Source organism: Erinaceus europaeus, chromosome 7, assembly GCF_950295315.1.
Source record: "Erinaceus europaeus chromosome 7, mEriEur2.1, whole genome shotgun sequence".
Taxonomy (NCBI): domain Eukaryota; kingdom Metazoa; phylum Chordata; class Mammalia; order Eulipotyphla; family Erinaceidae; genus Erinaceus; species Erinaceus europaeus.
The window spans coordinates 133,741,029-133,766,371 of record NC_080168.1 but is presented as its reverse complement, the minus strand read 5'-3'; the positions used below and the strand labels follow the sequence as shown (position 1 = coordinate 133,766,371).

General features: G+C 47.9%; 1 protein-coding gene across 6 annotated transcripts in view; it reads right to left on the bottom strand.

Annotated features, from left to right (window-relative positions):
- The window catches only part of ANO4 (anoctamin 4), a 413,046-nt gene that overhangs the window by 66,301 nt on the left and 321,402 nt on the right, over positions 1-25,343 (bottom strand). For 5 of the 6 annotated variants that reach the window (XM_060195637.1, XM_060195638.1, XM_060195639.1 and 2 more), the window contains 4 exons: positions 13,565-13,671; positions 6,061-6,116; positions 3,558-3,679; positions 567-701 (listed from right to left, as the gene is read on the bottom strand). In XM_060195637.1, coding sequence (XP_060051620.1) covers positions 567-701; positions 3,558-3,679; positions 6,061-6,116; positions 13,565-13,671 — 420 coding nt within the window. The remainder of the gene's footprint in view (positions 1-566; positions 702-3,557; positions 3,680-6,060; positions 6,117-13,564; positions 13,672-25,343) is intronic. The other variant, XM_060195640.1, reaches the window with a different exon arrangement.

Below are 25,343 nucleotides of genomic sequence, written 5' to 3'. Positions count from 1 at the left end.
GGGCTGTCTTCCAGGGTCTCTGCAAACACAGCGAGTCCATCGCTAAAAGCACTGTTAGCAGGGCCAGGCCGTGGAGCACCTGGCTAAACAGTTCCCAAGTGCAAGGACCCGGGTTCAAGCCCCCAGTCCTCATCTGCAGGGGGAACCTTCACGAGCTGTAAAGCAGTGTCACAGGGGCCTCTCTGTATACTTCTCTGTCTCCTCTCCCCCTCTCAATTTATCTCTGCCATATCAAGTATTAATTCCTAAACAATATTTAAAAAACAATATGAAAACACCATTTAGCACTCCTTTGAAGTTTTTGCAGGAGAGAAAAGAAAAATGGAAAAGCCAGGAGAGGCACTTTTGGTCAGTGGTGAAAGTGACTGGTTGTGTGAACGTGCAGTGGCTTCCCCTGCTCTCTGGGAAGCTGAGGGAGGCCTGGCTGAAGGAACCTTTATGATATTCCTCAGGAGAGACTGGGAAGGTATCTAGGAGGACGAGCTCTGTGAAGACCCCACCCTCCAGCCCACCCTCCGAGACACTGCGCTGAGCACACACAGAGGCTGGCTCCCAGAGCCCCGCACCTGACTTGGCAGTGATCCAGAGTGATGACTCCGTACAAGAAGACAAACAGCCCGATGAAGGCTGCGGGGAACAGCATGCCGGTGTACCAGCCCAGCCAGGCAAAGTAGAGCCCAATCTTCTCTCCAAAGTAGCGCCTGTGAGAGACACAACCACCTTGCAAGTACAGTCTGGTGTCTAGAGGGAGACACTCAGTACTGACTTGACAGACATGCAGACATAGCGCATCAAGGAAATGGAGTCTGTGACCAAGTCTCAAGTCTGGGCTTCCATTGCTCTTGATACTGGCGCTCTCTGTTATATATTATGAATCCTCTGTGAGAACACAGGACTGTGCACAGACGTGTCTGGAGAACTCAGAACAAAGCCCGGCCATTCAGGGAGGAGGCTCTGGCACGTCACTGCAGCTCACCAGCTCAGCCTGGCCACTGCACTGCATCATGATGGATACGTGAACGGTTAGCCAAAGCTACCCTGAAATACTTAAGGCCTTTTTCAATATTCCACAGCTTCACACGATATTTGCAGTGTTGAACTCACAAGGTGTAGGAAGGAGAAGAGATGTAATTATCAGGATTAAGCATGAACTGCTGAGAATTTTTTTGACTATCTTTTTATTCCTCCCTGTTACTGTGGTTTGGTCCTCATTCTATTCTACCACTTATTAACCAATTTAGAGTTTAATTTCTTTTTTATTATTATTTATTTTCCCTTTTGTTGCCCTTGATGTTTTATTGTTGTTTCAGTTATTAATGTTGTTGATGTCGTCATTGTTGGATAGGAACGGAGAGAAATGGAGAGGGGAGGGGAAGACAGAGAGGGGGAGAGAAAGACAGATACCTGCAGACCTGCTTCACCACCTGTGAAGTGACTCCCCTGCAGGTGGGGAGCCGGGGGCTCAAATCGGGATCCTTAAGGCAGTCCTTGTGCTTCAAAGGCGCTACGTGCACTTACCCCACTGTGCTACCACCCAACCGCCTTGAGAATTCTTTAAATGTAAAGTAGAGGTCTGGGCAGGTGCCCCTGTGAAGCTGAGCCCAGGGAGAGTGGTGGGGATTGTGCTGCCCACAGGGAGACAGGTGAAATACACAGGCAAGAGCTGAGTGGACTCTGAACTGGTAGTGAACTGGTAGAGCACCTAGGGGACCACATCCTTTAAGATTTTTTTTTTTTTAATTGCCACCAGGGTTATTACCGGGACTTGGTCCCAGCACTACAAATCCACCACTCCTGGCAGCCACACCCACCTCCTTTTTTTATTTTATTTGATAGGACACAGGGAGAGACAAAGAGAAAGATAGACATCTGCAGCCCTGCTTCACCACTTATGAAGCTTCCCCCCTACAGGTGGGGACTGGAGGCTTGAACCCAGGTCCTTGAGCACTGTAACATGTGCGCTCAGCCAGGTGCGCCCCCATCCGGCCCCTCTAAACGGTTCTAATCCTGCGACTTGGCTCCCTCTGCAGGATCTTTAGACCCTGGCCACACTCTGCACCCCTAGCCACTGCCTCCTTCTCTCCTGGTGACCTGGATGGTGGCTGTTACCCCCCCCCCCAACACACACACACACACACACACACTCCTTGGGGTCCCTTTCTCCTCTGGTTCTTTCCAGCCCACTATCATCCCTGAGCAGGGGAGAGAGTGTGATCTTTTCAGAGCAGGACTGCGACCATGTCCCTTGGCTGGGTAAAATGCTCAAGTGATTCTCCACATCTTTCAGAACCAAGACGAGGGTGTTTTACAGGATCTGCAGAGCCCACGAGGACCAGACCTACCCAGACTCACCAGCTACCTCGTATTCTTATGGCTCCAGCCACACCCCCTGTGCCAACTGGCTCCTCTTACAAGGGGTCCAGTCACACCGTTCCCACCACTGGAGACACTGTCCTGTCAGCACCACAGCCACCTCCACAAAGAAGTATTCCCTGACTCAGGTGGCTGCTGGGCTCACTTGATCTTCTTGGGAGTTGTTTCCTCTCCTCTCATAGCTCCTGCCCAGTGTTGGAATCACGCACTTGTTTTTGTCAGAAGCAGGCCCATTTTTCCTGCCACTGTATCCTCAGCAACCAGCCAAGTGCTAGCCATCTGGCATTTTTATTTACTGAGTGGATAGATGGACAGAGTTCTGCATCTGGACTGCATGTTGAGAGTCTTCTGGGAGGGCAAGTGTCTGGAGTGACACTGGACTATGGACAGACTGACTGTGCCAGGCTCTTAGGACCCACGGGGCCTTTCTCAAGGAAGCAGCAGCTTTCCTCTGAGGAAGGCAGGTGAGAGGGAGTGCTGGAGTGCATTCTTCTTCAGCACTGCTGCATCCCCACAGACAGGCGGCCCGTCACTCATGGTGGCTAACACACCGTGTGCTGACCCCAGACACAACATGGCTCCCTACTTTCTTAGACCTTGCCCACCAGGGTTATCACTGGGGCTTGGTGCCTGAACAATTCCACTGTTCCCAACAGCCATTTGTCTCTTTTTATCGCCATCACTATTATTATTTTATTAGTGATTGAATAACGATCAACAAGACTGTGGGCTAAGAGGGGTGTAGTCCCACACAGTTCCCACCACCAGAGTTCTGCATCCTGCATCCAACCCACTCCAGTGGAAGCGTCCCTGCTCTTCTCCCAACAGCCTTTTTTACATAAAGAAGTGAAGTGATGGAGAAAAAGAGATACTTGTAGCACTGCTCCACCACTTGTGAGCCTTCCCCTGGTAGGTAGGGACCCGGGGCTTGAACTTGGGTCCTTGCACATGGCAACATGTGTGCTCTGCTGGTGAGCCACCACCTGGCCCTGCCTGGCCCCTAATTTCTTCTCATCTGCCTGGGGTAGGGGAAGTTCTGCTAATGCCAGGAAGGCAGGATGACTACTCCCTCGGGAAGCTTACGCTGGAGAGATCTGAGTTTCTCTCACCGATCCTTTTGTCCTCCACCTCCACCGAGGTCTGACTGATGAATCCAACTGCAAGTCTGGAGAAGCAGCCCTCACCTGACAAGATCCAGAGGCTGGTACTTGTACCACACGCCCCAGGAGGCCCAGCACTCATAGAGCAGATGGCGGTGGTTTTGCGCTCCGTGGGTCCTAATGGAGTTCTTACTCCTGTAGCTTCCCTGCGACAGAAAACAAAGTTGCTGTGAGGAGATGCAGGGAGCACAGCCAGGTTCTGGGGCAGGCACTGTGGCGCGGGGAGCACAGCCAGGCTCTGGGGCAGGCACTGTGGCGGGGGCAAGGGAGCAGTGGGTCCCCGCTGAAGGGAAAACATTATTGATGTTATTCTGGGTGCTTCTTTGTTGGCGAGACCATGTAGTAAAAAGGTGCCTGCCTGCTGGAACTGGGTAGGTCTGAGCCAAATTCAAATCCAGGTCCACTGCTTTCTTAGTGAGGAGATGCTGAGCCTTGGCCTCCTGCTTCATCTGGGCCAGCTGCCTGCCTATTAGGCCTGTTCTGTGGGTTGAAGAAAACATCTTCTTGCCTGGAGTGAAGCTCAGGCATGGTGAGCTCACTTTCCTTCTGTCAGACAGCTACTCAGTAAACGGTCGGAACTGGAAACTTATCACAGGCCCTTAACTGTAAGAAAACTCTAGAACGTGAAAGCTGGAAGTCACTTTAGTGATTCTTAGTGAATAGGCTTCTGCAAGTAAATGAGGAGACCATAGGGGTGTGTGTGTGTGTGTGTGTGTGTGTGTGTGTGTGTGTGTGTGTGTGTGTGTGTGTGTGTCGGGGGAGGATCTGAGTTCAGTGAGTGGCCATACAAGTTACACAACCAGAGAGGAGATTTTCTGGGGATGAGTGAATTTCTCACAGTGAGCCAAGCAGTCTGTTTGGAGAGGAAAGTGAGTAGGGCTGAGAGTCCAGAAACTCTGGTTCCAGTCTGTTCAATGGCCATCTTACTGTATGGCTAGAGGTGAGCTGACTTTTCCAGAAAAGGCTGAATAGTCAAATTTGAAACAAGGGCAATCATCTCTGCCCTTCCAGTTTCTGCAGATCACTAATTCTGGATCATTAAGACTGCAAATAAATGTAACCGAGTTAACTGGAAAGTGAAATGCCAAGAGAGCACTTACTAACTACTGTTGTTATTGTTACATCTGCAACTTCTTTCCTCACAGGACAGGGGGGCAAATGAGAAGTGAGCTGGGGGCTGGTCTGCAGGGTATCACAACTACATCCCCTCAGACACTCTGATGCTCCACCACCAACTCACCTCCACAGGTAACTAGCTACCCCCAGACATTGTTCAGACACTGTTCTCCCTTGCTGCAGAAGGCTGGAGAGGGGAGAGTGTGGTTCTCAGGGGAACCTTTTGGTGGCAATGCTTGCTATCAACCTACAAGAAGGCATTTGATGTGGAAATCAGCTCAGGATTCAGAATTCAGAAATAGAGAGAGAGAGAGAGAGAGAGAGAGAGAGAGAGAGAGAGTGTTTCGGGAAAACTCTTTTGTGCCAAGTGCTTATTTCTGGCAAATTAAAAGGGTCTTTCCAGAAATGTTTTGTGGTGATCTGTAAATAGCCTGAGACATGTCTGGTTTTCTTCACAAATCTGACTTTTTCTTTCTTTTTCTTTTTTTTTTTTTTTTTAGCTCCACACCTTTCCTCTTCCTTACAGTGCTTAAAATGAAGAGAAGAAAACATTCTAAGCCAAATAAAGACTTGCCATGTGTGAACAACTGGAATATTCTCCAAAGATTTCTTTTCTTTCTTTACTTCTCTCTTCCTTTTTTCCTAGTAGAAGACTATTGTAAAGCTCGCTACCTGCCTAGTTTCTGAGGACCTAGAATGCTCAGGCGACAGCATTTACTTTTGTACTCTCTGTGTCCTACAGCAACCCATGTGGAGCAGCGGTTGAATGCCAAGAAAAGGAGAATAAAGTCTCGGTAATAATGAGGATTATGCCCCTCAAGACCCATGTGTGAAGAGAATTTTGTGTTAAATTACATAACTCAAACATTTCACAGTGAAACAAGAGTTGAAGGTCACGTTCACAGAACCCCTCCTAATTTAACAGAGGCCATGGAACAAGTAAAAAATTTTTAAATCTAAAGAGATATAGGTAAAAATTGCTTATATATCTTGAATGAGTAATGATAAACACAATACTGTGAAAATCCACTTCCCACCCTTGCTTGCCAGAGAATCTCTAGATGGCCCCTCCTATCAGTTTATTTGTGGAAGAGACTGTATGCATCAGGAGCACATCCCTCCAGGTCTTGTGGCTGACAGGTTTCCAATGCCTCTTCAATTGCACGACTTGGAGCCCCTCAGCTACTTCTCTGAATTCATGTCGAGTGATTCTGGACTCAAATATTCTTACAATTACATAAAGGAATGTATAGAAATAAGTCGAGGGTAGAGAAGAGCCACCACTCAGCAGTTACTCACTGACCACACCGAACTCACTTGGAACAGATGTCCTATTGACAAGCTCAGTTAATGGCTCTCTCCCAGAAGGTGACTGAGTGAGACATTGACATGAAGGAGGAGGGGCAGTTACCTCGTGCAGAGGAAAGGCAGCCTCATAGGAGCCATTGGTAAGCAAACGATTCAGACCTAGAATAAGAAAAGGGAAAGTCCGATTCAAATCAACACCAAATTCCCTGATGACATTCAAGACTAAGGAAAGGTGTGAGATTTGGAGAAAACAACTTGGGTATTCACAAGTGACTCAAGGCACTCTTGCAGCTGTCAACAGTTTAGAAAGTTTTGTTGTCTGCTAGGAGTTTGGGATCAAGGACTGGACAACAGAACAAGGAAGCCCGCCTGGTATAGGGCTTGAGGCAGAAAAGAAATGTGCTCAGAAACTAAATGATTTATCACATCAGGACAAAAACAATTTTCTAGGGCCAGGTGGTGGCGCACCTGGTTAAGTGTTTGAATTGCAGTGCACAAGGACCAGGATTCAAGCCCCTGGTCCCCTGCAGGGAGAAGAGAAAGCTTCATAAGTGAAGACACAGGGCTGCAGGTGTCTCTCTCCCTCTCTATCTCCCCCTCCCCTTTCAATTTCTCTCTGTCTCTATCCAATAATAAATAAATATGAACATAAAACATTAAAAATGAGATGGTTTTCTACTTGGAGCTTTGCTCTTTTCATACAGAAGCCTCAACAAGGTCATACTTAAATTCTCTGCATTAAGCCTGGGGAGACAGCCCAGTGATTCTGCAAGAGCGCTTCATGCCTGAGGTCTGAAGTTCCAGGTTCAAGCCCTAGCAAACCAGAGCTGAGCAGTGTTCTGTAAAGAAATGAATAAATTCTCTGTGCTGTCATGTCATGACTTTGGGAAGGTCTCCTTGTTCTAGGGTTTCATTTATATGCAGCCCACGAAGTCGTCACTGACGGAGATGTGTCCCCACGGAATCGCCCTTTGTGACTCTCACCTGGCGGTCTCTGGAATGAGCGCTGCCTTCTCAGCATCATCAATCACTTTGCATTTCTAGCCTCTCAGAAGTGTGTCATGGGATAGTTACTTGATACTTAACTTCTTTTGTCTGATTTCTTCACTCAGTGTAAGTGTCTTGAGATTTATTTGTGTTATGACTATCAACAGTTTCCTTTCTCTGAGAAATGTTTTCATGTGCTTGAGCACTGTCACACAGCCCTCAGTACATTCACTGTTCTGTAGATTCTCTGGTATTCTAGTCTGGAAATCCCTCTGGATCCTGCTTTCTCTGGTCTGAGAGTTTCCAGAGACATTAAGCAAGCCTGCAGGAGAGGCCTCTGCAGATCTACAGCGCTCTGCTAGCTGGCCTTCTGTTGTGTGAATTCCAGCTGCCCTGGTCTCCTTGGACCCCAAGCCACATCTTTTCAGCTAAGCTGCCAAACTCGGCCTGGATTCCCCTTTCGGATTCCCCTTCTGCCTAGAAATTTTCTTAGGGCCCTAAGTTGGCCCAACAGTCAGACTTGTTTCACCTGTTTCTTCTCTCTCAGGAAACCATACTCTTGGTTGTCCAAGGCTCAGAGCTGTACTTTTTCTTTCCTGGTCCTGTCCTGCACTCCCTGCTTCCTTGCTTTGTCTTTTCACTTCTCTTATTTCTTTCACTAGAGCACCACTCATATCTGCTGATGTCAGGACTGAAACTGAGACCTCTCGAATGCAGGTCCTGTGTGTAAACTAACACTGCACACATCCCCAGACCACACTTCTTCTGTGTGTGTGTGTTTACTGTTTCACATGATAGAGGAAATTCTCTATCTCTAACTCCAGTTTGACCAGAAGTGGGAGTTTAATGTACTCATCTTCCAGCGTCCGTTTCCAGATCAAGACTTGTGTCACTACCCGAAAGAGCTCACACCTCAAAGCACGTGAAGTCTGCATCCCCAAGTGGCTGCTGCACAAGTGGCCTCCATGCTTTACATCTTGGCTGTCTGCCATAGCAAAGCCTAGCAGGAAGTGAACTATGACCTGGGCCACTTCTCACGTTTTCACATCCACTTTCACATTGATGGAGGTCAATTGGTGTTTATGATTTTTATGAAATGATTTTTTTAAAAAAAATATTACTAGTAGGGTTATCACTCCCAGTGACCATTCTCCCCACCTCTTTCCCCCTGCTTTATTTGAAAGGACAGAGAGAAATTGAGAGGGAACAGGGAGGGAAGGAGACACCTGCAGACCTGCTTCAGTGCTTGTGAAGCATCATGCTGGTGGGGAGTATGGATTTGAACCCAGGTCCTTGTACATAGTAATGTTTGCACTCAACCGGTGTGACTCCGCCTGCCTGACCCCTGATGTTTAGGTAATTTTAATTCTAGTAACAGACTAGTATAGTTTTTATGAGGCTCAGCATTCATAATTGTTGGGAAATTGTGCAGGTCACATCCACCACGTTGTCCCCTCAGGGTATTGTCAACTCCACACAAGAGTTGATACAATATTCCTGGAGTGCCTTGTTTACTCCTCCCCCTTCCCATTTCTGTGAGAGCTGTAATCCTATCCCTGAATGCCTTGTTCCTAGCCAATCATGTCCCAACTTGTCACTTCCGGAATTTCTCCCATAAAATCCCTTCTTCTTCTGCCCCTATCTCGCTTAGCCCCTTCACTTTGGTGACTGGACACAGAGGAGGGTTGCTGCGCTTAGCGGGAGGCAGACATTTTGCTAGCTCCACACTGCCTGAACTGCTGTGCTATCTCCCAACTCTGAGGTGCCTGCTGAATAAAGATTTGTGTTCCCTCTTAGCTTCACTCACTTCTCTCTCCCCTGCGACGCAGCCCAACACATAATAAATGCCTCAGGAGCAGTGATACAGATATCCACAGGGCTTCATGTGTATGCCTCTTATACAAGAATTTCTCAAGAAACATCTCTGTGATTACTGGATATGTGATTATATAGACAGTTTTGAGTTTCCAAAGTCTTTATGGAAAATTGTGTATCATCTTGTCAATCATACATTTCAATATCCAGACATCAGAAGAAAACAGAATTCATAGGGACTAGTAAGAGCCTTGGATGATGATATTTATACCACGAGTTATCCAAGTCCCAGCAAGAAAAGAAAGTAGTTAACAGCTAAAATCCTTTCACTTTCCCAATTTCTCCTCTGAGCACCAATTTTGAAAATGCAAGTTGATCTCAATATTTATCATGTGTACCTGCACTATCACATAAATGCCTGTTGAGTTGTTAACTGCTCCATTTTGAACATGGATGTCAATAGGTTGAGCTTTTGTCGTTGTAGTGAGTCCAGTGTGAAGCAGACAGACATACCAGTGGCATGCAGTTTACAGCCCACCACTGAAATGACCCACAGATCATGATTTATACATCAGGACTTTTATGCTAGCTAGTCAGTGGCGGTTCCTATAAGATGCTACTACCAGACTCTCCTGAAGAAACTAATGCCGGATAAACATGAGCTCTTTCAAGAAATTAGTCTCCTAACATGCTGTTTCTTTGTTTATGAGTCCAGAGGTGACAATGAGGCATTGGCTCCATAGAGCCTTGTGGTCTCAGTACATGCTTATCAGCAGAATGTCTGATCCTGGGTTCATAATTAACTCGACAGCTTATTTCTAATTAGAAATGTTCTCAGTTCATCATTACCAATTTTCCAGGCATCTGGATTCTTAAATGGAATTTCTTTTCTTTTTGTCAAGGTGTCAACAAAGTTACAATATCTGTCTTCCTTTGGAACACTTAAACATCAGCATTTCTGCTCCCTTGCCTACTTGTGTAAACAGTCCACTGTGAGGCACAAAAGTTAAGCACAGGATTTGTTGTGTGGCTTCACTCAACACGGGTACCGGTCTATGCAAAGACAATGGTGGCTAGACACTGATTAAGCTTGTAAGATTGTCACGTCAGTTCAACACACACTCCCTCCATGTCCCAGCTGCAGTGCCCAGCCATGATATAAGGATTTATAAGCAACGTATTGACAACCAGAGAACTTATATCCAGACCACCGCTCTCAGTTGCAGATTTGAAAAGTGGTAGTATGTTAAGAGTGCTGCAGATAATAAAAGTGATGTTATTAATGACACTTCTTTCATTTGCATTTTATGAAATAATCTAGAATAGCTGCTGACATGATAATGTTGTCCCCTCACTTGTCTTTGAATATGTACCTGAGCCCATCTTAACTGAACAAAGTATGATAAAGGCTGGTAAGATAGATCCCATGGCCCCCACATGTACACGCAGCTAATTTTTGACAAGAAGGCCCAGACTGTTAACTGAAGAAAGGAAACTTTCTTCAACAAATAGTGTTGGGAAAATAGGGTTAAAATGTGCAGAAGAATGAAATTGAACCATTACATTTCACCAAACACAAAAGTAAGTTCCAAATGGAATAGTTTAGCTGTTAGAACAGAAACTATCAAACACTTAGAGGACAGTACTGGCTGAACTATTTTCCATCTAAAATTATAAAGGCATCTTCAAAAATACAATTACAAAGAAGACTAAAACAAAAATAAGCCAAGGGGACCACATCAAATTAAAATGTTTCTGCACAGCAAAAGATGCCACCACCCAAACAAAGAGAAATCCCACAGAGTGGGAGAAGATTGTTATCTGCCATACATCAGACAAGAGGCTAAAACCAAAATATATAAAGAGCTCACCAAACTCAGCAACAATAACAACAAAAAACAAATGACCTGATCCTTAATAGGGAGAGGATATGAACAGAATATTCACCACAGAAGAGATCCAAAAGACCAACAGACATATGAAAAAATGCTCCAAGTACTGATTGTCAGAGAAAGGCAAATAGAAGCAACAATGAGATACAATTTCACTCCTGTGAGAATGTCATGCATCAGAAAAGATAGTAGCAACAAATGCTGGAGAGGTTGTGGGGACAAAGGAACCCTCCTGCACTGCTGGTGGGAATGTCAATGGGTCCAACCCCTGTGGAGAGCAGTCTGGAGACTCTCAGAAGGCTAGAAGGGGACCTGCACTGTGACTCTGCAATTCCTCTCCTGGGGATACATCCTAAGGAACCAAACACACCCATCCAAAAGATCTGTGTATAATTGTGTTCATAGCAGAACAATTTTTAATAGCTAAAACCTGGAAGCAACCCAGGTGTCCAACAGCAAATGTGTGGCCGAGAGAGTTGTGGTCTATGTACACCGTTGGTCTGCTTCTAATTCTGCTTCTAAGACCCCTTCTGTTTCATTGGTTTAATCCCTCCTGCTTAACCCTGTATTCTATTTACATAACCACTGTTAACTAAGCACCACCCTGCCTGCAGGGCATTGGTTTAATCCCCACTGGCTCATGATGTCTTTTTGCTCTGCCCCCTCTCCTAGTACACCCTGATTTCCACCACTGTCTTTTCACACCACCCTCTCTACGTCACATCCTGTTTCCACCCTACTTGGCGAGTATATATATGGACAGGATTGTGATTAGAGATAGCTTAGATTGTGCTGCGTTCCACATGAATAAAGACTGAACTACCACTCATCCATGAGTCTCTGGTCATCTCTGTCTCCCACCCGTGAAGCTCAGCCCAACATAATGGCGCCTGAAATAGAAGGGATCTTAGAAGCATACCAACAGTACACAATGGAATACTACTCAGATATTAAAAATAGTGACTTCATCTTCTTCATTCCATCTGGGATGAAGCTCAAAGAAATCATGTTAAGTGAGATCAGCCAGAAACAGAAGGATGAATATGGGATAGTCTCAATCATGGACAGAAGTTGAAAATAAAAACACAAGGGGAAACACAAAGCAGAATTGGGTTTGATGTATTGCATCGAAGTAAAGGACTCTGAGAAGGTCCTATTGCATGATGGGAAAGGGGTCCTAGGCTGGGGTGTGAGCATGGGCAGAAAACGGAGTAATTTTACACATGCACCAGCAACTGTACATACTGTAAACCATTAGTCTCCCCAGTTGAGGAGGTGATTATGCGAGGAAGGATGAATGGGGAGAGACTGGGAAGGATGGATGGATGGATGGGGAGGGGACTGGAGAGGATGGATGGATGGGGAGATGACTGGGAAGGATGGATGGATGGGGAGGGGACTGGAGAGGAGGGATGGATGGGGAGGACTGGGGAGGATGGATGGATGGGGAGGGGACTGGGGAGGATGGATGGATGGATGGATGGATGGATGGATGGGGAGGGGACTGGAGAGGAGGGATGGATGGGGAGGGGACTGGGGAGGATGGATGGATAGGGAGAGGACTGGGGAGGATGGATGGGGAGATGACTGGGGAGGAGGGATGGATGGATGGATGGGGAGGGGACTGGAGAGGAGGGATGGATGGGGAGGGGACTGGGGAGGATGGATGGATGGGGAGGGGACTGGGGAGGATGGATGGATGGGGAGGGGACTGGGGAGGATGGATGGGGAGGGGACTGGGGAGGATGGGTGGATGGGGTGATGACTGGGGAGGAGGGATGGATGGGGAGGGGACTGGGGAGGAGGGATGGATGGGGAGGGGACTGGGGAGGATGGATGGATGGATGGATGGGGAGGGGACTGGGGAGGATGGATGGGGAGGGGACTGGGGAGGATGGGTGGATGGGGTGATGACTGGGGAGGAGGGATGGATGGGGAGGGGACTGGGGAGGAGGGATGGATGGGGAGGGGACTGGGGAGGAGGGATGGATGGGGAAGGGACTGGGGAGGATGGATGGATGGGGAGGGGACTGGGGAGGAGGGATGGATGGGGAGGGGACTGGGGGAGGCCAGATGAATGGGAGAGGAGTGGGGGAGGAGGGACTAACTCCTGACCGTCCCTGTGGCCTATCTCTGTGGCCCGTCCACTCTGAGTCTGCAAGGTGCTCACTGCTTTCCTCTATTGTTTTGTTATCTGCATTAAACCTCATGAGCATAAGTTTCTATTCCACAGATAATGGCACAAAATGAGAATTCCATAAATGTTTTTTATACTTTTTAATCTTTTTATTTATTGAATAGAGACAGCCAGAAATCAAGAGGGAAGGGGGTGATAGGGAGACAGAGAGACACCTGCTGCACTGCTTCACCACACGCAAAGCTTTTCCCCTGCAGGTGCGGACTGGGGGCTCGAACCCAGGTCCTTCCGCATTGTAATACATGTGTTCAACCAGGTGCACCACCACCTAGCCGTGCCATAAATGTTTTTGAGCCAAGAGCATGTTTCCATAATATTAGTTTCTTCTCTTTTTTCTTAGTTTTTTAACACAGAGAGATTGAGAGGGGAGAGGAAGACAGAGAGAGAGAGAAAGAGAGAGAGAGAGAGAGACAGAGTCACCTGCGATACCTGTTCACCAACTGTGAAGGGTCCCCCTGCAGGCAGAGAGCAGGGGCTTGAACCTGGGTCCTTGCAGTTGGTAATGTGTGTGCTTAACCAGGTGTGGCATGCTCTCCATAAGCTCAGATGAGGCAAAGTGCTATTAAACACCCAGGAATGCTACTCCGATGATTCTGCATGTGCAGATGGCCCTGGCAGGAGAAGCTAAGCGTTTCATCCACAGCAATAGATTCAAGGGGGAAAGTCTGTGATTCCTGAATAGCAAGCGCAGCCTAGAATAAAAATATGCAACTCACCGATTTTGTTTTTTCCTTCTTCATATTTTATTCTCTGTAAAATGTGATGTACAATTCTACTTCTTGTGGCATTGTTGAAGAAGGTGTCTTTGTTGTGTATGATGAAGCTGCACACACAATGGAAACAGAGGGATTAACTAGAGGCCTGGGTCTGACCTTTGCTATAATGAGGCCTACTCTGGCACCACAGCAGCCTGTGCTGGGTCCGCAGCTCCTCCCAGAGCACACAGTAGGCTCACAGCCTGTGCTGGGTCCCCAGCTCCTCCCAGAGCACACAGCAGACTCACAGCTTGTGCTGGGTCTCCAGCTCCTCCCAGAGCACACAGTAGGCTCACAGCCTGTGCTGGGTCCCCAGCTCCTCCCAGAGCACACAGCAGACTCACAACCTGTGCTGGGTCTCCAGCTCCTCCCAGAGCACACAGTAGGCTCACAGCCTATGCTGGGTCCCCAGCTCCTCCCAGAGCACACAGTAGGCTCACAGCCTCAGCTGGGTACCCTGTTCCTGAGCATCTACTCTGGCATCACAGCAGTCTGTGGCTGGGGCTCCAGCTCCTCCCAGAGCACACAGTAGGCTCACACTCAGCTGGGGCTCCAGCTCCTCCCAGAGCACACAGTAGGCTCACAGCCTCAGCTGGGTGCCCAGTCCCTGAGCATCTACATCACCATTTAGGAAGGAGCTGGAAACCTTATGCCCAAAGCAAGTCTAGGCCTCTTAGCGGGATTTTTCCTCAATAAGGCCAGTAGGTAACTTCAAGGAAGACCCAACTTTGCTTTTATCTCCTCGCCTTCTACCCGGCCCCCTCCCATGCTGCATTCGCCTGGGTTTTCTGGGGGTATAAGATGCAGAGCTAGCCGGGGTGGTGGCTAGTGGAGTTAGGGGATGAGCCTGCTTTGATTCCCTCTTTCTTATTTCCAGGTTCCCTGGGAACTGACGGCTCTGTAGTGGAGCAAACACGTCCCAGGCACTTGACATCTTAACCCACCTCCTGTCAATTCTCCATAATTCAAGGACTTTACCAATCCATCTTTGTTATCCTTCACTTTACTGGGGAGTGGGGGAATGATTTGCAGTATAGTTGTTGACACAAGGTCTCATCTCCCATTTTGTAGGGGTCTACAAAATACTCTCTAAGAAGGTTAGGCACATATACACAGTGGAATACTATGCAGCTGTTAAAAGCCATGAAGTCATCTTCTTTGCTATATATTGGACTGACCTCAAAGGCATCATACAGAGAGAGAAAAGCCAGAAGAGAAGAACAAAGACCTGATGACCTCCCTCAGAGGTAGAAATTAAGAAGCGAAGACAGTGGGGGGAACACAAGGTGAAGAATGGACTGGATATGGTGTGTTACAGCCCCATCTTACAAGGGAAGAGTCAGCTCACTAGCTGGCATGTCCAACATCACTCTTCTAGTAAGGACAGTGGTGGACTGGGGTGCTAGGCACAACCCTTGCCTCTCCTTCCCAGCATTCTCCTGCTGGGCTAGCTTAGCCAGATTGAGACGAGGAACTCGTGGTGGAGCAGGAATGCAATGCAATGCCTTTATTGATCAGAGACAACGCCTTTATATCTTAGAAACTGGAAGTGGCCAATCGGAAAAGGAAATGGCTAGGAGAGGGGGCGGAAAAAAGAGCTGAAGGTGGAAAACTTCCATAGCAGCTGTTGCGAAGGTTCTAACCAGTGGGATTAACCAATGCCCTGCAGGCAGGGCAGGTCTCAGGCAAAACAATGATGATGTAAACAGACCACAGCGTCAGCGATGGAGCAGGGGGGCTGATTAAAGCCCAACATCCTCCCTTAGAGACTCTTCTTCTAAAGCAGACACATCTGACTGCTTTCTCTCTCAGCCAGTGGCCACCCAGCCTAAGCTGGCTATACACGCACACGCACATGCACACGCACACACACACACACACTAGGAATGCACGGAATGCTAGGACTATGAGAGCTGCTGTGCCAACAGTCAAATTAGTCAGCTCTGCTGGCTTGTGATTTCTCATTGTGTGAGCACAGCACTTTCCTAATAATTCCAGTTTATTTGCTGTTTTTGTTTTTATTTAAAGTACTTTGACATTTTTAGGGGAGGTAGAGAAGAAGAAAGGATGAGAAAGACTTGCAGTACCAGTGAAGTGTCTCCCCCTGCAAGTGGGGACCAGGGATTTCAACCCTGGGCCCTTGCACATGGTCAAGTATGCACTCAACCAGGTGAGACACGGCTTAGTCCTTTTTTTTTTTAAACATTTTATTGGGAGGTTAATGCTTTAAAGTTTGGATGTTGACACGTGTCCAGTTTCTTGTCTCTCCTTCACAGGTGTCTGTAAAACACCCTCATGTCACCATCCTGCACCAAGACCCCAAAGCTTCCTTTACCCCCCACCTTCCTCTCCTTCCTCAGACGCCTTGCTTAAGGGTGGGACTTAAGCAAGGACAGAAAGGGCAAACACAGAATGTCACTTGTTTCTGTCCCTTCAGCAGATGCTTGTGGAAGGCACTTCTGTTGGGCACTGACTATATGATGGTGAAGACAAGAGTCTCTGTCCTGGAGAGGCTCCTGGTCTCGCGAGGAAGGCAGGCCATGGAGGAGCTGCCCAGGAGAGATGGAGAGGTGGGCAGAACTAACCTCCTCCCCACTCAGATCAACAGTCCGACCCATGACCCTTCCTGGGGCTCCAGGGGCTGGTGGAGTGATGACACACAGGAAAGGGTTTTGCAGAGAACCACGGGAGTCTTTTAAGACTTTTTTTTTTTCCCCACCAGGGTTATCTTGGGGCTTGGTACATGCACTATGAGGCCACTGCTCCTGGTGAACATTTTCCACTTTTTATTTTTCCTTTCTATATTATTTGGCAGGATAAATATGGGAGAAAAAGGGGAGGATGAGAGATACCTACAGACCTACCTCACCACTCAAAAAGCTTCTTCTCTGCAGGTGGGGATCCAGGACTTGAACCAGGGTCCTTGTACATGGTAGTGTGTGTGCTCAACCTGGTGCACCTTGGCCTGGCCCCCAGACTGTGGAACTTGATGTGAAATTCACATTCAGCAAGCTGAGTCTCAGGAGGGTAAAGAGAAGTGGTCCCTGAAAGGCTGACCTAGACGTGGGGCTGGGGCAGGAATCCGGGTGACACATGAGTCAGTGACCGTCAGGCTGAAATGTAAGTCACATGAGCCAATTTCCTGAGGTCCTGTCCCCTCACTTCTCTTCCTCTTGGACTCTGCCAGGATACTATTCCTGGAAACAGGGTAATTAGATGTGACGGATGGCAGGTAAATGCTACGTGGGTGAGCGAGGCAGCTGCAGCATCTGCTTTACACTTTACCTCAGGTTTTCTGAGAATATCTTCTGACATGAGAAAGGGGGGCAGACCAAGAGCCTTACTGAGTGTGGTTCCTTTAACTTTCTCTCTGCTTTCTCCTCATATTTAAGACAGGCAGACGGTTACATCTTAATACCACAGAAAGGTGTCAGCAAGAAGTACACAGCTAATGAAAAAGCCCCCTTCTGCCTCAGTTTCAATGGCACCTGAAAGCTGACAAGCACAGCTTAATGGTTAATTCTCCATAAGTCAAGGACCTGACAAGACAGCTCTGGGTAGAGGCCGGCGCCCCACTGAGCGTCCTCCTGCCACCCCTGGTTCCAGGCCCCGCAAGGCACTCTGGCCTCATCAGTTTCAAAGTGCTGCTTTCCATTTCCTCACACTGAGGTCTTCCCTCAAGCCTTGAGCCTCTGCCATGGGAGCTGATGCAGGCACGGCCGGGTGCCACTCCAGGCAACACAGACTCACTAGCCGTGAGCCAAGCTTCCCACTCACCCCCCAAGGCACACACTCTGCAGCTCTATCTTTCAGGCTGAGGATAGGACTGTCTAGAGTGTTGGACTCAACTAAGCATGACAGAGGCAGGATTTGAACCCAGGCAGTGAGAGTCCCTCTCTCCACTCCACACACCGTCTCCCCATCAGCCAATCACTGGAGGCGGCTCTCCTTGGGATCAGCCCGACAACCATCCTGGCTTTCACTTGCTCTCCAGCCTCGGCTCGGGTCTACAACCTCCCCTCACGCTGGAAAGTAATGTAGTGCTATCAAAGTGATAAAAAGAAAAAGGCAGAACACCACTGAATGGAGGTGGATTTAAAATACCAGGGAGGGAGGGCAGTGGTGGTGCACCCAGCAGAGTGCATACATGACCATGAGTGAGGACTCAGGCTCAAGGCACCTGTCCACACCTGGAGGGTGGGAGCTTCCTGAACAAAGAAGCAGGGCTTCAAGGGTCTCCCTTCTTACAGCCTCCCCTCCCCTCTTCTCTTTACTTCTCTCTCTCTCTCTCTCTCTCCCCCCTCCCCTCACCTTCTATCAAATTAAATGGTCTCTGGGAATGCTGGAGCCATAACAATAGTGCTGGTGGCAAAAAATATATAATAACAATAAGATTCCCAGTGAGTTCTGGGGAGCAGGCTCACCTGTTAGAATACCAGCTTGCACTCCTGAGTCACCACAGGCTGCAGGTTCAATCCACAGCTAAGCAGGCCATCTCACAATAATAACATGAATACCCCAGACAATCGTTCAGGGAACCTGAGACAGACTGCAATCAAAACCCTGACTTTGCTGCCCTCTGACAGTCATGGACCACCATCACCTTTATCTCTCCTCATCTGTGAAAGGGGGCTAACATATCTCTGATATCTGATTACTGTAAAAAATGGCGACTAATCCCTAGCACTGCAAAAACGGTATCATCTGTTTTCCATCTACACCATGCCTCGGCCTCGCGTGAGCTTAATGTGCAGCTTGGCGAGGCGAGAATCCGGCATGAAGCCCAGCCAGTCTATCTTGGCGTTACTCTCGATCGCACTCTGTCATTTCACGAACATCTCATAAAAACTGCAGCAAAGGTGGGCGCAAGGAATAACATCATTGCAAGACTGGCCAGCTCCTCATGGGGCGCGAGCACTTCCACACTACGATCATCATCTCTGGCATTATGCTATTCCACTGCAGAATACTGTGCCCCAGGATGGTTCCGTAGCCCCCATGTCCACTTGGTCGATTCCAAATTATATTCCTCCATGAGGATAATTTCTGGAACCATCCGTTCCACCCCGGTTCCATGGCTGCCAGTTCTTAGCAACATCGCCCCGCCAGATATTCGTCGGGATGCGGCATCATCTAAGTTCACTTCCCACGTCTACGCTCAACCGGACCTGCCAATATACGTGGATATCTTCGCTCACCCTGTCCAACACTTGACGTCTGGTCACCCAATCTGGTCCCCTATGCCTACACTGAACTTCTCTGTTCCAGACTCTTGGAAACAGAGTTGGCAGTCAGCTGAGGTAAAGAACAAACACCTCATCACAGACCCCTGCAAGCGTCAACCCGGCTTTGACCTAGCACGTTATGATTGGGCCCTCCTCAATCGCTATCGAACAGGCCATGGCCGGTGCGCCGCTATGTTCCATCGCTGGGGAGCCAGAGACCACCCGAACTGCCCCTGCGGCTCCAGACAGACTGTGACCCACATAGTCAACGACTGCCACCTCTCCAGATTCAAAGGAGGTCTCGAAACTTTACATCAGGCTCAACCTGACGCTGTTGACTGGCTATGGAAGAAGGGCAAATGCTAGAAGAAGAAGAAGGGGGCTAACTCTGGCGCCACACTTACGCGGTCTCTGTAGAGTTTCCTAGGTGGTAAGAGTTGTGGTGGGAGCATCCTTTCTGTCTCCTCATCGTCACACTTACGGAGTCTCTGTAGAGTTCCCTAGGTGGCGACAGTTGTGGTGGGGCCATCCTTTCTGTCTCTTCACCGTCACACTTACGGGGTCTCTGTAGAGCTAGCTAGGTGGCGACAGTTGTGGTGAGACCATCCTTTCTGTCTCCTCACTATCACACTTACAGGGTCTCTGTAGAGTTCCCTAGGTGGCGAGAGCTGTGGTGGGGCCATCCTTTCTGTCTCCTCACCATCAGACTTATAGGGTCTCTGTAGAGTTCCCTAGGTGGTGAGAGCTGTGGTGGGGCCATCCTTTCTGTCTCCTCACCATCACACTTACGGGGTCTCTGTAGAGCTAGCTAGGTGGTGACAGTTGTGGTGGGAGCATCCTTTCTGTCTCCTCACCATCAGACTTACGGAGTCTCTGTAGAGTTCCCTAGGTGGTGAGCGCTGTGGTGGGGCCATCCTTTCTGTCTCCTCACTATCACACTTACGGGGTCTCTGTAGAGCTAGCTAGGTGGCGACAGTTGTGGTGGGGCCATCCTTTCTGTCTCCTCACCATCAGACTTATAGGGTCTCTGTAGAGTTCCCTAGGTGGTGAGAGCTGTGGTGGGGCCATCCTTTCTGTCTCCTCACCGTCACACTTACGGGGTCTCTGTAGAGTTCCCTAGGTGGCGAGAGGGAATGAAGTCCAAAGTCTGACTCCGATTCCTTGGAGACAGGAGACTGGGAGTAGGCAGGGGAGAGCCACCACACACTTCCTGACCATGCAGCCCAAGGAGCAAAGAAGAGGTGGCCGCATTGGGCTTCAGGGGCCACTCTTGGAGGAGCCGCTGAAGCCGGCTGGGGCCCAGAAGCAAAAGATTCCTGAGCAAACTGCTGTGGGAACTACTGAACTTCATGTAATTGTGCAGCCAAAGATGGCTGGTTTTTCTGGTGATAGAGGTGTAATAGTTCTGAATTAAAAATAGTGAGGATAATGCCTTGAAATAAATATCTCTGAAAATTTTCTTAATTAGACTTTGAAAGAGCACTTCCTTTCTTGACAAGGAAAGGCAAAGGTGATACAGTTAACTGATACTGAAATTGTATCCTCAAATTAATGAAGATCTGAGAAGGAACAAAGCAACCAATTAATTTTTTACTCGACACAGTCTATTTTGAGAGGTTTTTAAAGGCTTCAGGCAACCACAGTTAACTTACAGTCTTAAGTAAACTTGCTTCAAGTAAAAGGATGAGGGGAATATCATGTCAAGTAGGTATTGTTCAGAATTCTGATGGGGACAGATTTTCAAGCCTCTTTTTAAGATTACAGCGATAAGTAGCTAAAGGATAAAGCAAAATGAAACATTCCTTCTTGTTCCACAGGTCATTTCTCATTGTGCCCCATGACATCAGCCTTGCTAGTTGAGTGTTAGTTACAAACTAAGAAATACTTGCTCTTGAGACTTCTAAGTCAAAATGGAAAATTAAATACTTGCATTCAGTCGTGCTCTCTCTGAAGAAAGCTAATGACAAGAAAGATCAAGACTAACACAGAGACATAACATTCAGCAAAAAAAAACCAGGGAACTAGACTGTGGAGAATAAAGAAACAACAACAACAAAATCATCAGTAAAGAACACATGACAAACGTATTGATAACCTCATCCCCACAGGTGAAAGGCTGAAAGTTGTCTGCTAGGATCACCAATAAGATGAGGCTGCTCCTTGAGCACTTTTTTTCAACACGGTATTAGAAGCCCTGTCAGCACAACTGGGCAAGAAAAATGAATAAATGTATCCAAATTGGAAAGAAGAGTAAAACTGTTATTCCTTGCAGATGGTATATCATCTCTCACAGATAAACAGTAATGCCCACTGTGGGCAACGGAAGGGTTAGAGGCATTACCTGAGTGTCCTGAGGCAGCACACTGCACTCAGAACCCTAACTTCAGGATGCCCACCTTTGATGAATATCATGAGCCTTGTAGTTCTAACATTCTCCAGTTCATCAGTGTTATTCTGAACTCAGGCAGTGAATGGTCTTTTCACTTAATATTTTCACATACACACAACAAGAATACAACTAGGGTGCTGAGCGGTGGTGCACCAAGTTTAAGTACCCAGGTTCAAGTTCACACTTCCCACTTGCAGTGGGGATGCTCCATGAACATCTTTCTCTCTCAATTTCTATTATGAAAGAAAGAAAGGAAGAAAGAAAGGGAGAAAGAAAGAAAGAAAGAAAGAAAGAAAGAAAGAAAGAAGGAGAGAAAGAAAGAAAGAAAGAGGAGAAAAAAAAACACGAAGAAAATGGCCATGGCAGTGGACTTTCAGTGCAGACACTGAGCTCCAGCCATAACTCTGGTGGAAATAAAAAAATAAATTACCACTATGTGCCTACTAACTGAGCTACCCAGCCTGCAAAGCCAGTTGAACACTCCTCCCACACTCCTGCTGTCCTCACCTGTGCAGACGCCTCCCTTAGGGCCAACCACCATTGAGGACGTCTGCATGGCCCTGCCTTTGTCTACATCCCTAGAGATGCACTGACTGAAGATGCTGGGTGTCAGGAGAGTCAGACACATGTCTGCACAGGAAAAATATCTCAGAGCCTTTGGGGAAAGTGAGGACAGTGGACCTGTGTTATGAGGTTCTTGCCAAGGCTGCACGAGGCCATGACAGAGAGACAGGCAGCACAGAGCCTGGCCCAGGCTACCCGCCTGGCACACCACTTCCCTCCTCAGACTCCTCTGCCCCTGATGGAGCCATTCCAGATGATGCCTCGCCCCCCTGCTCTCACCTTCTCCCCACCTCATCATACGGACCAGAATCTGGCTGACCTCCCTGCTCCTATTTCAGGGGGCTTAAGAGGCCATGCCCTAGTTCCCCTGGGGAAAACAGCCTCTGTGTTAACATGCAAACTTAAAAAGGTGTTTAGGCTTGGAGAGATAGCTCATTTGGGAAGTGCACTGCTTTGTCATGTGTGCGACCCAGCCTTAAGCCCAGCCCCAGAATGGTCTCTTTTCACTCTGTGTCTAAAATAACAAAAACTAGGGGAGAAAGTAGATATATGTACACAAAAATGTGAACAATGCTTTGACTATTTTCTCCACAGATGAACATTTTCTACATGTTATAGACACTTGCTGGAAGAATGAGCTGATAAGCATTCGTAAGATTAGCCACCATTTGCACAGTCACGCAAATCTGAAGATCCAGCATTCGATCATTAGGACGATGATGAGGTGGCAAACTGCAAACAAGCATCCCTAAGTGACTGTTCACAGGTGCTCCTGCACACAACTGGATCTCAAGACCCCAGAGGAAATGCCCTCTCCAAGAGAGCAGATGACCTTTCTGCCCCACTGACTGTAAAGTAATGGCCAGGTTAGCTGCAGGACAACAAACTGTAGGCTTAGCAGCTTATTTGATTTCATGCAGCTGAAAACTTTCCAGAACAGAGACTGACTTCCCAGAACTGTGCAGATCCACACAGGGCAGCTGCTCCCTGGGGACCCTGATTGCCAGGAAGGACTGCAGGGAAGCCAGTGTCCTGAGATCCACACAGGGCAGCTGCTCCCTGGGGACCCTGATTGCCAGGAAGGACTGCAGGGAAGCCAGTGTCCTGAGATCCACACAGAGCGGCTGCTCCCTGGGGACCCTGATTCCCAGGAAGGACTGCAGGGAAGCCAGTGTCCTGAGATCCACACAGAGCGGCTGCTCCCTGGGGACCCTGATTTCCAGGAAGGACTGCAGGGAAGCCAGTGTCCTGAGATCCACACAGAGCGGCTGCTCCCTGGGGACCCTGATTCCCAGGAAGGACTGCAGGGAAGCCAGTGTCCTGAGAATGCTGTGAGCCAAGGGAACACTCACTCCACCCAAATCCAACTTTGTAGTTCTTGGCCTAGAGAACTCTAAAGATTTCAAGCAGTGAGAATAACAAGAAAACACCAGACACTGAAAAAGCAATGAAACAACAACAACTGTACGTTCAGACATATATCGGGCGGGGTGGTTAGGGAGGAGGTACTGAAAACTGCACATTACGTGTTCTGATAAATTAAAGGAAAAGCAAGGGACCCTCTTGGCTCTGGCTGCCATGACAAATCACCACAGAAGGGGGACTGGGCCTTAGTCAGGGAGTCCTGAGGTTTCCAAACACACATGATGGGCCTAGACCCTCTCCAATGTTACTGGTCATCTCCATCAGGAACAACACAATAGACCCCTCTGTGGGTCCCCATAGGACCTTGCCCTCAACATGGGTCAACAATGGTAGAGAATGTTCCATCCTCTGAAGGGAGGCTGGACAACATACTCTATGCTACACCTGAGGAAGATGGGTCCTGATATTGGGGCAGCTTGGAACGTTCCTACTTATGACCACAGAATGTGAGCTCAGATCTACAGGGATGCAGAGGTCACAAAGCTTCTAAGCTGAATATAGGCCCCAGATAAAACCAATGGGGTTTACAGTCAACAATATTTATACCCCTTTCCCATATTTGGGAGCTACTCTCTTCCCTGATCCAGCTTTCTGGTCCTTTTTCCAGCCATTACATCATTTTCCCAGATAATAACTTGTATCCACCTGATCAGATGTCAGGCTCAGAAAAAAAAAAGTATAGTCATGGACCTTTTGGAACATAACTAAAATAGGCCTACTATCTACAAAATGGAGACTCCCCCAAATCTTCATTTGAACTATTCCAGCCTTTAGGTTCATGATTAGTCAACAATTTGTTTGGCTTTATATGTTAATTCTTTGTTCAGTCACCAGGTTCCAGATGCTAACATGATGCCAACCAGACTTCTGTGGGCTGATGACCCCACCAATGTGTCCTGGAGCTCTGCTTCCCTAGAGCCCCACCCCACTATGGTATGAGAGAGACAAGCTTGGAGTATGGATCAACCTGCCAACTCTTATGTTCAGCAGGGAAGCAATTACAGAAGCCAGACCTTCCACCTTCTGTACCCACAATGACCCTGGGTCCATGCTCCCAGAGGGATAAAGAACAGGAAAGCTATCAGGAGAGGGGATGAGATACAGAGTTCTGGTGGTGGGAATTGTGTGGAGTTGTACCCCTCTTATCCTATGGTTTTTGTCAGTGTTTCCTTTTTATAAATAAAAATAAAAAAAATAAAAAAGGGGGGACTTGGAGACAACAAGGGTATTTCTGGAGTACTGAGCTTAACTTCCTGCCACTCTCTGGTCTCTTGTTTCAAAGGTTCAGGTTCCACTCAGTAGGGCTCCAGTATCATGACCTGTTACCTCCCAAAGGATCCATGATTTTAACCCCATCCTACTGGGGAGTTTTGACTATTGTGCATGGTTTGGAAGGACACACACTAGTGGCGACACCATACCCTGGGTAACATTTAGCCCAGAGGTAACATGACTCCAGTGCTGCATAGAAATTCATCCTCGTGAAAATTGGTCTTTCAGATCTCAGACCTTCCCACTAAACACTGACTGACTTCCTAGAGGTTTTTTCAAGGATTCTCACCAAGATGTCCTGAGTGGTGGCTGGAGCAGTAAAAGGAGGAGGGGAAGTAATGCCACCTACCAAGTACTGAGGGTGTTTGCTGTGTGTCGGGACCAGACTAAGTATCTTACATGCCACTTCATTTCTTCTTTTCCTCCATCAAAACGTACCTTGGAGCTTTGAAGACCGGAAAATTCATATCAATGGCAATAAAGAGAAAAAAAGCCCTCCAAAGATATTCATACTCCATCCCATAAATAGTGTTAAGCTATATTGCAAAGCCGCAACTAATGCTACAGGTAGGATTCAGCCCATAATCAGCTGGCTCTAGCAGACAGCAACTTCCCTGGGTTATGTGTAGGTCCAAGGCAGGCACAAGGGTTCTTATAAACAGAGGAAGGGAGAAGAGCCAGAGATGTGATGGCAGAAGAGATGCACCGTGAGAACTCCAGTGCTGTTATAGCACAGAAGCCAAAGGAAGCGGCCACAGCCAAGGAAGGAGGTGGCCTCTGGAAGTTGCAAAAGGCAAAGAAAGACCTTGGCCTTTCACGAGCCTTTAGAAAAGAATGTGGTGTAGCTGGGAGAGTGCACACCCTA